This window comes from Carcharhinus amblyrhynchos, unplaced genomic scaffold (genome assembly GCF_965287045.1).
Source record: "Carcharhinus amblyrhynchos unplaced genomic scaffold, sCarAmb.v2.hapA scaffold_44, whole genome shotgun sequence".
Taxonomy (NCBI): Eukaryota; Metazoa; Chordata; class Chondrichthyes; order Carcharhiniformes; family Carcharhinidae; genus Carcharhinus; species Carcharhinus amblyrhynchos.
Genome location: NW_027649785.1, coordinates 3,133,555 through 3,146,248, shown reverse-complemented (window position 1 = coordinate 3,146,248; position 12,694 = coordinate 3,133,555). Strand labels below are relative to the sequence as shown.

Below are 12,694 nucleotides of genomic sequence, written 5' to 3'. Positions count from 1 at the left end.
GCACTAAGGGAATTGAGGAATATAGGTGATCAGCAGGGAAAATGGAGTTTAAGTAGAAGGTCAATCTGGCCAGATTGAGTGGTGTTGAAAAGCTATGCTGTCTACTTCTGCCCTATTTCTTAAATATTTATTCTGACACTATTTCCTTCTGTATGTAAATCTTCTATGGTATTTCCTCTCTTCTTGTCAGTCTCAGGTCTATTTGGATGGAAAATAAAGTTCTAAAAAAAAATTATTACCTGTAACTGTTTGGTAAGGGTGAAGAGACACACTATACTGAATGGGAAAGCAAATAAACTTGTTGCCAGTTTTTGTAAGTGGAACCATCAAGCCAGCAAGCAAGGTTTTAGAGAAGATAGAGAGATGAAGAGATTTGACTCTCAATGCAATTTTTAATTGCTTTTAATTTTATCACTTGGGATTAAAATTTATTGGATGAACTGGAGATAATAAGAGTTGAAAGAGTAATAAATGGTGACAGATAACAAATAGAGAAAAAAGCCATGATAGCCCAACACCAAAATGAAATGTACAATTTTGGAAGGAGGTTTCTAAAGCTATTGATTAGAGTCCTGAAATTAATTTTGTTTGATCCCTGCTGTGTGTTTTACAAATCTTTTCTTTTGAATAGAGTGGACACATGCCTGCTGTTCGGGTCTGGGATGTGTCTGACAAAGTGCAAGTGGCTGAATTACAGTGCCACAAATATGGAGTATCGTGTGTATCTTTTTCTCCCAACATGAAGTATATTGTATCAGTGGGCTACCAGCATGACAAGCTTGTGAATGTTTGGGATTGGAAGGTAAGAACATGGGCATATGTGCGAACACAGACAATATAGCATTATTGGCTTTTGCATTCTGTACCAAAATGTAATTGCATCTGGACATGAAGAGCATGTCAGAAGTTCATATGCTAAGGTTTAAACTCCAGGGAAAAGTATGTATTTCTCGTGTGAAGATCCACAGGTGCTCTACTTCCAAGGGAACATCAAACATTGTTATTCATTATTCTACACAACTATGTACTTGATAATGATCAGTAATAATGATGCAAGTCAGCAACTGTCAAAATATTTTTATTTCTAGCTCAAACTTTTCAACTAGTTTGTGATTTGCCTTGCTTATGTATCTTCTCTCTACCAAGAATGAGGGGAGTTGCAGTCCACCCATCTTGTCTAGTCCCTTTGGAACACTACATTACTGTGCTACTGTTTAAGTGGCAGAGCTTTAAGAGTCAGGTTTTGAAAGTACTAATTCTTTCATCTCTGGTTATATTGGCCTTATTCTCTCATGATTTATGTTTTCAATGATGAAGATTATAAGCTGGACGTGATAAAAGTTGTCTTTAAAGATGCACTTACAGAAATTCACTTGTTTTGACAGAAACATTCCATTGTAGCATCTAATAAAGTTTCCAGTAAAGTTACAGCTGTTTCATTCTCTGAAGACAGCAGTTTCTTCGTCACAGCTGGCAACAGACATGTCAAGTTCTGGTATTTGAATGAATCCAAAGCTTGCAAGGTAGGTACATTCTGCTTGTCTCTTAAAAATGATTTCAAACATGGTTTAAAATGCAGTTTTGCAGTAATGTAAGTTGATTTAGAGCCAACTGCGTTGATGCAAGAAAATGAGTGGTTTCCTTTTAGATGAAATCACTCTGAGATGTTCTCAATGATTGTAAGGATTTCCATGTGGTGGATGCATTATAAGTTTTGTTGTGTAACTTTTCACCGTTCCACTCTTCTCTAAATCTAGCATCTGTATGTTTTCCAATCTAGGCAAATGTTACTGTTCCCTTAATAGGACGGTCTGCATTGCTGGGTGAGCTGCACAACAACTTTTTTTGTGGAGTGGCATGTGGTAAAGGGAAGATGGCAGGAAACACTTTCTGCATCACCAGTTCAGGTCTTCTCTGCCAGTTCAATGGAAAAAGACTGCTTGACAAGTGGTTGGATTTGAAGGTACTATTTTTCTTATTGATTCAAGCGCACTAATCTCAGATTTTTCGTGCAGATGGAACTTAAAACAAAAGCATGCAATGTTTATTAAGCATTGTTTTCTTGTTGTTTTCAGACTTCTGCAGCGAACTGCATTTCAGCATCTGAGGACTTCATCTTTTGTGGCTGTTCCAATGGAACGTTGAAGTTGTTTAACCCTATGAACCTCCATTTCATCGCCAATCTGCCGAAACCTCATCACCTGGGAGTGGATGTGGCAGCTGGAATTGAACCAAGGTAAAAAGAAGTAAACTCTGCAGTTACTTTTTTACTATCAAGCTCTTGGAACTTGACTACAAGAAGCAGAAGTGAATGATTTCTAAATACGATTGTATCTCCTCAGCCATTTATTCAGCAAGAAGACAGATGCCATATATCCCGACGCTATTGCTGTGGTATTTGACCCTTCCAATCGGTGGTTGTCATGTGTATATAATGATCATAGTCTCTATGTGTGGGACACAAAAGATGTTAAGAAATTTGGGAAGGTTTACTCGGCATTATATCATAGCTCCAGTGTATGGAGCATAGAGGTATGTTGACCCTATACTGAAAATGAAAATTATGTATCCAACGAATTGTTTATTACTCTCAATTTAGTTATTGGTACTTTGGATTTTCTATAGAGTTGGCAAATCAGCTGCTCAGCCTGACAGTCTTGGTATGCCTAGTTCAACAGTGCAACTCAGTATCCAAATGTCCCAATTATATAATAGACATATAGAAATTTTAAGTGTGGACAAAAGAAACCATGCGATTATTTCTAGAGCTTACGTCAAAATTGATGAGTGATTTCCTTTGAAAAGTTTGCATGTGCAACAGGACCTCAGATGCAACGAAGTGGGTAAATTACTTTATCGTGGACACTGTGGGCAGCCTGTGACTCGGGGCCACATGTGGCCCATTTGTCTTCTGACTGTGGCCTGCAAAAAAATCATGTTGAACGTTGCCTCCTCACAGGGTTGCCACATTCTGCTGATTTTCATTTGTGTAGATTTTTTTCCTATTGTATGACTGAAGTGGTATACAAGTAAGGCAGGGACAAGTGAAGTGAGGTGCATGATGATTGCATGCCACATTCATTGTGAAAGCCCTGTGCTGCTTCTGCGTCCAAAGTGTAAATATTTATTTTCTCTTTTACCATTTTGAAGTTGATGGTTCTATTAATGTAGAAAATGCTTAATCATTCATATAGCCTGTTTTGAAATATTTAGTGTGTACAAAATGTAATTAATCTTATTCGTGGGTTCATGGTTAATGAACAAGCCTGATTTCAATCTTGCGGCCTACTTGCACTAATGTGGTCCTCTCACTTGCCAAGGTTGTCCATCACTGTCTTAAGTCTATTTATTAGTGTCACAAGTAGGCTTACATTAACGCTGCATTGAAGTTACTGTGAAAATTCCCTAGTCGCCACACTCTGGCACCTGTTTGGATACACTGAGGGAAAATTTAGCTTGGCCAGTGCACCCAACCAGCATGTCTTTCGGACCATGGGAGGAAACTGGAACTGCAAAAATCCAAATGTAGATACAGAAGAACGTGCAGACTCCGCACAGAGATTGACCCAAGCCAGGAATCAAACCTGGGTCCCTGGCACTGAGAGGCGGCAGTGCTAGCCACTGTGCCACGTAGGACAGTGTACTCTGAACTCTGCCTTGAGTTTGACGTGGGCATCTTCTTTTAGAATGAGGAGATTGACTGACTGCACGTAGCCAAATTTAAAGAGTCATAGTCATTGTGGAGAGGGCTGTTTGGCCCTCGAGTTCATTTGACTCTCTGTAGTGCAATCTGGTCAAACCCATTCCATTGTTCTATCGCTATCGCCCTGCTTTTCCTCTCATGTCTTTCCAATTTCCTTTTGAAATCCTAATTGAAATCCAAGAAACAAATAGAGCTTCAGATTTGTTACATCAGACTGCTTTCAATAACTGTAGGTTCTGAAGCAGTGATAGCTACTAATTCATTTTCTTCCTGGCTTTTTGTTGAAATACCTTCTATTTGGGGAGAAGAATCTGTAATGGTTTGGAGTGCAAATTTCTGTAAGTGATCCTCTGCCTATCACCAACTGAATCTGTTTGAAATGTCAACAGCATAATTTTTTGTACATGGCAGTTGAACCCTTGCTTAAGGATTTAAGACCATATTAAATATATGCAAAATATATAAGCAATTCTTTTTGTTAATCGTGTGAAATGTATTGGTATATTATTAATTTTCCAGGTTTATCCAGAGTTGGAAAGTAGTAATCAGTCTTGTTTGCCACCTGCATCTTTTCTAACTTGTTCATCGGACAATACTATAAGATTGTGGAATACTGATGGTGCTTCTGGATTTCAACTCACTTCGTTCCACAGGAATATTTATAGTACAGTAAGAACTGCCTCTTTTTTCTTTCCCTATCCTAATCTGATGCAGTCAACATGTCCAATGTGTAAAAATTTGTTAAATGGTTAAAACATTTATTTACTCATAATTAATGTTCATTCCATTAGCTACAACATTGTATAATGATCGTACGCAGGGACACCATGCCTAGTCGAGAGAGAAAGAGAGACTTTGATTTTCCTGGAGAAAATCCAGAGGGCAGTGCAAAAATTAGGACCCTTATGCTGTGTATGTTTTGCTATGCACCATTATTAGCATGTGATGAAATAAGGGGAAGTAGTAAATCGCAAATGGGGATGAAGTTAAAGAATTGTTGCTGTGTAGTGAGCTGGATGAGACATGAAACTGACCAGAGGCCTTTAGTCTAGGATTGCAAAATGGAGATCTTGGCTTAATTGCTTAAATCGTGGTGTTTTCAAACGGAACTTTTACTCTGAACGTTAATACAATTGATAAAGTCCAGGTTAGAGGAGATTGTACCTCCTTTGGAGCAAAACCAATGTTGAATTTTAGTCTTTTTTGTCATTTTTTTTTGTTTAAGTAATCATGGCCTGTTGCAACATGGTATTGGTTAGCAATGCATTCTCAGCCGGAGTGCATAATTCTTGTTTGTTCTTCCAGGACTTGATTAAAGTTGTGTATGTTGGTGATAATATCCAGTATCTCCAAGATATGGCCAGCAATGCAGACCGAACTGAAAATGGAGGAACTTCAGAGATAAAGTCGGGAATTCGGGTCATAACCATCAGCCCTGATGGGCAGCACCTGGCCTCTGGAGACAGGATGGGCACCCTGAGGTACAGATGTTCGATTGAAGGTTGCTTTTTGATCTTATGTTGTCATTGTTTTATGTAATTGACTTTTTTTGTGTTCTGCTGAAAATTTAATGATTTTTAGTACTAGATTCACATGAAAAGCATTCTTAGTTTACTGTGCTGAGTAACGTGCTGTTTTAATTGTCTTAGATACTTTGTGGTCCTTTTAAAGTTGTTTTTGCACTCTTGCACATGTATGATGACTTAAAAGGGCAACTTGTGCTCAGCCTGAACAGATACTTTTGGGTTGTTGTGAAGTTTAGGAGGAACATTAGTTCTGAGTTAGTTTTAGAATAAGTGGTGCTATTGTACCACAGCATACATTGAAAACCTTACATCTTTACAGTAATCAAACTGGTTCAACATGTGGCAGGAGCCTATCTGTAGCAAATCAATAGAACGATAATGGCAAATTTAACAGTTAAGGAGAAAATGTAACATTAAATTAAGTAATATATTAATCTTGATCTATATTGATTATGGTGGGAGAAATATAGAAGTATATTTTGTCATTATGCTCTATCAGTTGAATATAAACTGATATGGCTGGCTTGGGATTTTGAATACTCAAACTTCTGGAGCGTTTCCTCTTGGGGTTTTGTTTTTGGATTCCCCACTCTGTTATTTGCTCTTGGGATGTTGCTTTGCTAGCAAAGCTGGCAATTATTGCTTACTCCTTTTGCCCTTGAGTGAGTGATGCTGGCTATCTCCTTGAGCAACCATAATACCTTTGAAGAGGGAATTTGTAACCAAATATTTCAAATGATATCTTTTAAAACTTCATAAAATAGTTGGCTGTCTAATCAGATTTTAACTAGTGTACTTTTGCTTTTAGAATCTTTGACCTGCAATTCTTGGATGAACTGATGAAAGTTGAGGCTCATGATTCAGAGATTCTATGCCTAGAGTATTCTAAACCAGAAACAGGTGAGTAATTGTGTGAACCCTTTGTTTAAAAAAAGTACTGGTGCTTATTTGAATTTCTTTCTGTTTACTGACCTGCTGATGGTCTTGAACCTATGAAGTAGGGCATTTGGCCCCTAGACCTGTTCGCTATTCAAGAAAATCATGGCTGATCTGTTTTTATTGAGTTCCTCATTCTCATGCCTAACAAAAATCAATCTATCTCCACCTTTAAAATATTCAGTGATCCTGCTTCCACCTCTTCTGAGGCAGAGTTCCAAAGTTGTATAACCCTCAGAGAAAAAATTCTCCTTGGCTCTGTCCTAAATTTTTCCCTACGGCTCTGAGCAGACAGTGGCCTTCTGAGTTTTCTTACCTGTGGGAAATCTTTGGCCATGTCTAATTGCTTCAATATAGTAACATGCTGAAGTAGTTAGTCACATATCTAAATAGAGCTTAATAATTTAAATGTTTTGTTAAGTACAGGTACATTTAATTTTAAGTAATTTAACAATCCTCACTGGAGTTAAGGTTTCAGTTTGTTAATTACAGCTTCATATTGCCACTTCCCAACCAGAGTGAAGAACTGAGGCTGAAAGAATTGGGCAAATCTGATTTTGTAATTGTAAAATTTAATGTGGTTATTTGTTCATATTGCATACAAGTTACTGACTAACTCAAATTAGTTCACTCAGTTGACCCTTTTTCTTTGTGTCATTGTTGGGTAAATTGTTCCAAGTACTTTGTTTAATGATCATAGAACCATGTGTTCATTTTTAACATGCAATCATTGTGTAGGAATGAACCTATTGGCAACAGCAAGTAGAGACCGCTTGATTCATGTACTGAATGTGGATAAACAGTACACCCTGGTGCAGACGTTGGATGACCATTCCTCATCTATTACTGCTGTGAAATTTGCAGGTACAATTTTGGAGCCAAAGTGGCTACCCTGAATGTTATCTGACCCAAATATATTGAACTTAAATTCTTGTATAGCTGTACATTTTTTAAATAAATGATATGTTGACCAAACTTCATCTTTGAAGTGAAATTAGTTCTTGGCTTTTTGCTGCGAATAAAGTTGAAGTCATTAGGGTGGGTGTTACCCAACTGGAATTGGTATAATAATAATGGTCATCTTTCTGAAAAAGATTGAAAGCAGTATCTGGCCTCAGGCCGCTGACTGTATTGGAGAAGTTTTGAAGCATCACTGCTGAACCTGATGCTCTTCCTATCTGTGGTATTTGGTACCACATGCATTATCTTTCTAGGAGATTTAGAACATGAACCATGGCTGTTACGTTTTCATTTCTCCATTGATTTGAAAAATTGAAATCAACATACTTGCATTTTGCTTATAAATGTATTTTTCTGTTAAAACAGACGCTGAATTGGGACTGTAATGGGATTCCACATTTATAACTCATGTTTTGCAAACCTTGCACACACGGAAATTACTTTCTTCTAAATAATGAAAGACTGCGCAGGCAAAAGAAAGGAAAAAAATCTTTTTAATAGGATACATCAACAGAAATTATGTGCTTATATGTCAGTACTTGTAGAAATCTGATACAGAAGTGAGAGAAGTCTGACGCTGTGAATCGTCTACAATTGCCTCTGGTATCTAGGTTGCATAGTTTGAAAAATTACATTGTATGTAAAGGTGCTGGTAAAGAAAAAATCATGAGAACATATTTATTAGCTCATGATACAGCACCAATCCTACTAAGCTAACCAATTATGTTTTAATCAAGAGGATGCAGCTTAATGGGACAACACACTATAATTTTCTGGCTTACGTTTTTGATGTGAAGATGCAGCATTGGTCTGGGGTAAAACAAAGGAATCCCACAACAACAGCTTAAAGTCCAACATATTTATTTGTAGCAAATGCTGCAAGCTTTCGGAATAGGCTGTCCTTTCGTCAGGTGATTGGGAGTTCTGATCACAAACAGGGACACAAAGACACAAACTCAATTTAAATGCATAATGATTGGAATGTGAGTCTTTACAGTTCTTAAAGGTACAGACAATGAGAGTGGAGAGAGCTTTAAGCACAGGTTAAAGAGATGTGTATTGTTTCCAGACAGGAAAGCTAGTGAGGTTTTGCAAGTCCAGGCAAGTCATGTTACAGATGATGTGACATGAGCCCAAGATCCCAGTTGAGGCAGTTCTCACATGTGCGGAACTTGGCTATCAGCCTCTGCTCAGCAACTTTGCGCTGTTCTGTGTCGTGAAGGCCGCCGTGGAGAATGCCCATGACCGCTGAAGCGTTCCCCAACAGGAAGACAACAGTCTTGCCTGGTGATTGTCGAGTGATGTTCATTCATCTGTTGTCGTAACATCTGCATGGTCTCCCCAATGTACCAAGCCTAGGGACATCCTTTCCTGCAGCATATCAGTTAGACAACGTTGGCCGAGTTGCGAGAGTATGTAGTGTGTACCTAGAGGATGGTGTTCTCACGTGAGATGATAGCATCTGTGTCGATGATCCGGCACGTCTTAGAGTTTGCTGTGGCAGGGTTGTGTGGTGTCGTGGTCATTGTTCTTCTGAAGGCTGAGTAGTTTGCTGTGAACTGTGGTCTGTTTGAGGTTGTGCAGTTGTTTTGAAGGCAAGAAGTGGGGGTGTGGGGGTGGCCTTGGCAAGATGTTCGACTTCATCAATGAGATGTTGAAGACTCTGGAGAAGATGTCGTAGCTTCTCCACTCCTGGGAAGTACTGGACAACGAAGGGTACTCTGTCCACCGTGTCCTGTGTTTGTCTTCTGAGGAGGTCGGTGTGGTTTTTGGCTGTGGTGCGTCAGAACTGTCGATCAGTGAGTCGACCAAAGAACACACCCGTTAACTCAACACTCTGATGAAGACCTTTGATCCGGACTTTCATCCCATGTACTCCCTGCGTTGGAGATCTCTACTGCCTCACAAAGGTACACAAGTCAAACACACTCAGCTGTTCCATCATAAGTGGCAATGGGACCCTGTGTGAAAACCTATCTGGCTATGTCAAGGGCATCCTGAAACCCATTGTACAAAGAACCCCTAGTTTTTGTCACGACACTATGGACTTCCTACAGAAACTTAGCACACATGGAGCAGTTGAACCTTGAGCACTCCTTGTCACAATGGATGTCTCGGCTCTCTACACGAGCATCCCCCACAACAATGCATTGCTGCAACTGCCAGTTTCCAGATGCAATTTTACAACTCATCGGCTTCATCTTGGACCACAATGTCTTCACCTTCAACCGGTTCGTCATCCAGACACACGGAACAGCCATGGGGACCAAATTCGCGCCTCAATATGCGAACATCTTCATGCACATAGGTTTGAACAAGACTTCTTCACCGCACAGGACCTTCAACGATGCTATACACTAGATACATTGTTGACATTTTCTTTCTTTGGACTCATGGTGAACAGTCACTGAAACAACTATATGAGGACATCAACAAGTTCATCCCACTATCAACTCACCATGGACTACTCTCCAGAATCAGTTACATTCTTGGACACGCATCTCCATTAAGGACGTTCACCTCAGCACCTCACTGTACCGCAAGCCCACAGATAACCTCACAATGCTCCACTTCTCCAGCTTCCACCCTAAACACGTTAAAGAAGCCAACCTCTACGGACAAGCCCTCCGTATACACAGGATCTGCTTAGATGAGGAGGATCGCGGCAGACACCTCCAGAATTTGAAAGATGCCCTCATAAAAACATGATATTTTGCTGGACTCATCGATTGACAGTTCCAACACGCCACAGCGAAAAACCACACCAACCTCCCCAGAAGACGGACATGGTGGACAGAGTACCCTTCGTCGTCCGATACTTCCCCGGAGTGGAGAAGCTACGACATCTTCTCCAGAGTCTTCAACATCTCATTGATGAAGAAGAGCATCTTACCAAGGCTATCCCCACTCCCCCACTTCTTGCCTTCAAACAACCGCACAACCTCAAACAGACCATTGTTCGCAGCAAATTACCCAGCCTTCAGAAGAACAATGACCACGACACCACACAACCCTGCCATAGTAAACTCTGTAAGATGTGCCGGATCATTGACACAGATGCCATCATCTCACGTGAGAACGCCTTCCATTAGGTACACATTACATACTCTTGCAACTCGGCCAACACTGTTTACCTGATATGCTACAGGAAAGGATGTCCTGAGGCTTGGCACGTTGGGGAGACCATGCAGGCGCTACGACAACAGATGAATGAACACCGGTTGACAATCACCAGGCAAGACTGTTGTCTTCCTGTTGGGGAACACTTCAGTGGTCATGGGCATTCGGCCTCCAATGTTCAGATAAGCATTCTCCAAGGCAGCCTTCACAACACACAACAGCGCAGAGTCGCTGAGCAGAAACTGATAACCAAGTTCCGCACACATGAGTACGGTCTCAACAGGGATCTTGGGTTCATGTCACATTATCTGTAACCCCCATGACTTGCCTGGGCTTGCAAAATCTCACTAACTTTCCTGTCTGGAAACAATACACGTCTCTTTAACCTGTGCTTAAAGCTCTCTCCACTCATTATCTGTATCTTTAAGAACTGATTAGCTGTAACAACTGGCATTCCAGTTATTATGCATGTAAATTGAGTTTGTGTCTTTGTCCTGATTTGTGATCAGAACTCCCAGCCACCTGACGGAGGGATAGCTTGTTCCGAAAGCTTGCAGCATTTGCTACAAATAAACTTATTGGACTTAAAGAAATCCCACAACACCAGCTTAATGTCTTTGCCAGACATGATTTTGGATTTTGTTGGAGTAAAGGTATTTAAAATACCATCTGTTTGATAGGAGTTAAAGCAGCTGCCGTAGATTTTTATATAGCATGTGCAAGTTATCTGTATATAAAGAAGCACTAGGTGTTTTGGGTGTTATATACTTCTAATCTCCATTGATAACCAGAAGAAAACTGCTCAAGTCATGTATATGCATTATGATGGTAACTTTTAACAACATTCTGAATGATTCCTTTTGTTCTCCCTTTTCTATAGCTAATAATGATGTCAAAATGGTTAGTTGTGGTGCTGATAAAAGTATCTATTTCCGTACGGCACATAAGGTAAACTTTTTTTTAATTATTTAAACTTTGTTTCATTTCCAGGGTACACCAAAGCACCTCACTTTGGGTACAGTGACTCACATTACTGAATTATTGCTTGGTTAATAATGCCAGAATAATTTGTAGCAGTATAAGTAATATGAATTCAGTTGATTTTTGTTTTTGCTTTGGTTTTTCGGCCTGAAGGTAGGGATCTCGTTGTGCTAAGAATTACTGAGAAATTCTGCATTGAGAAATGTGCAACTTAACTATTGAAAAGTGCTCCTTGCCTTTTGTTATTTACAAGCCCTGCTCCTCAACTTGATTTATACACAAATGGACTTTCCAAAGGCTAGGAGGCTGGGAACACACAAAGCAAGTGTGGAATACAAGGAAGACTAAAGTCTTCCACACTTCAAGTAAGAATGACTAAAAGGGTCACAAAAAATCATTGGCCAGCAGGATTAAGGAAAATCCCAAGGCTTATATAAAGAGCAAGAGGGCGGCCAGGGAGAGGATTGGCCCACTCGAGGGCAGGGGAGGGAATCTATGCGTGGGGACAGAGGAAATGGGCGAGCTATTAAATGAATACTTTTGCGTCAGTATTCACCAAAGAGAAGGACTTGGTGGATGATAAATCTGGGAAATGGTGGGTTGATAGTTTGAATCATGTTGAGATCAAAAAAGGAGGTGGTATTTGGGGTTCTTGAGACAAGTCTCCAAGGCCTGATGGGATATACCCCAAAATACTGAGAGACAAGGGACAAAATTGCTGGGGCCTTGAGAGAAATCTTTGTATGCTCACTGGCTATAGCAGAGGTCCCAGAGGATTGGAGAAAAGCTAATGCTGTTCCTTTGTTTAAGAAGGATAGCAAGAATATCCAGATAACTACAGGTTGGGAGCCTTACATCAGTAGTAGGAAAATTATTGGAGAGGATCCTTCGAGACAGGATTTATTCCCACTTGGAAATAAGTGGACGTATTAGCAAGAGGCTACATGGTTTTGTGAAGGGGAGGTCATGTCTCACTAACTTGATTGAGTTTTTCGAGGAAGTGATGAAGATGATTGAGGGTAGGGCAGTGGATGTTGTCTACATGGATTTCAGTAAGGCCTTTGACAGGGTCCCTTATGGCAGACTGGTGCAGAAGGTGAAGTCTCATGGGATTAGAGGTGAGCTGGCAAGATGGATACAAAACTGGCTTGGTAGCAGTAGAAGGGTGTGTTTCTAAATGGAGGGCTGTGACAAGTGGTGTTCCTCAGGAATCAGTGCTGGGACCTTTGCTGTTTGTCATACATATAAATGGTTTGGAGGAAAATCTAACTGGTTTGATTTAGAAAGTTTGTGGACGACACACAGGTCAGTGGATTTGCGGATAGCGATGAGGACAACATCAGAGGACAACATCAGAGGAAACAGCAGGATATAGACCGGTTGGAGGCTTGGGCGGAGAGATGGCAGATGGAGTTTAATCTGGACAAATGTGAGATAATGCATTTTAGAATCATAGAAACCCTACAGT

The 12,694-nt window shown here is 40.2% G+C and overlaps 1 protein-coding gene across 1 annotated transcript in view; it reads left to right on the top strand.

The window, feature by feature from the left end:
* Positions 1–12,694, top strand: part of LOC145337178 (mitogen-activated protein kinase-binding protein 1-like) — a 117,605-nt gene that overhangs the window by 42,603 nt on the left and 62,308 nt on the right. The window contains exons 5-14 of the mRNA XM_080181976.1: positions 632–802; positions 1,386–1,523; positions 1,781–1,963; positions 2,076–2,236; positions 2,343–2,532; positions 4,223–4,372; positions 5,009–5,184; positions 6,038–6,129; positions 6,904–7,029; positions 11,126–11,193. Of these exons, the coding sequence (XP_080038102.1) occupies positions 632–802; positions 1,386–1,523; positions 1,781–1,963; positions 2,076–2,236; positions 2,343–2,532; positions 4,223–4,372; positions 5,009–5,184; positions 6,038–6,129; positions 6,904–7,029; positions 11,126–11,193 (1,455 nt within the window). The remainder of the gene's footprint in view (positions 1–631; positions 803–1,385; positions 1,524–1,780; positions 1,964–2,075; positions 2,237–2,342; positions 2,533–4,222; positions 4,373–5,008; positions 5,185–6,037; positions 6,130–6,903; positions 7,030–11,125; positions 11,194–12,694) is intronic.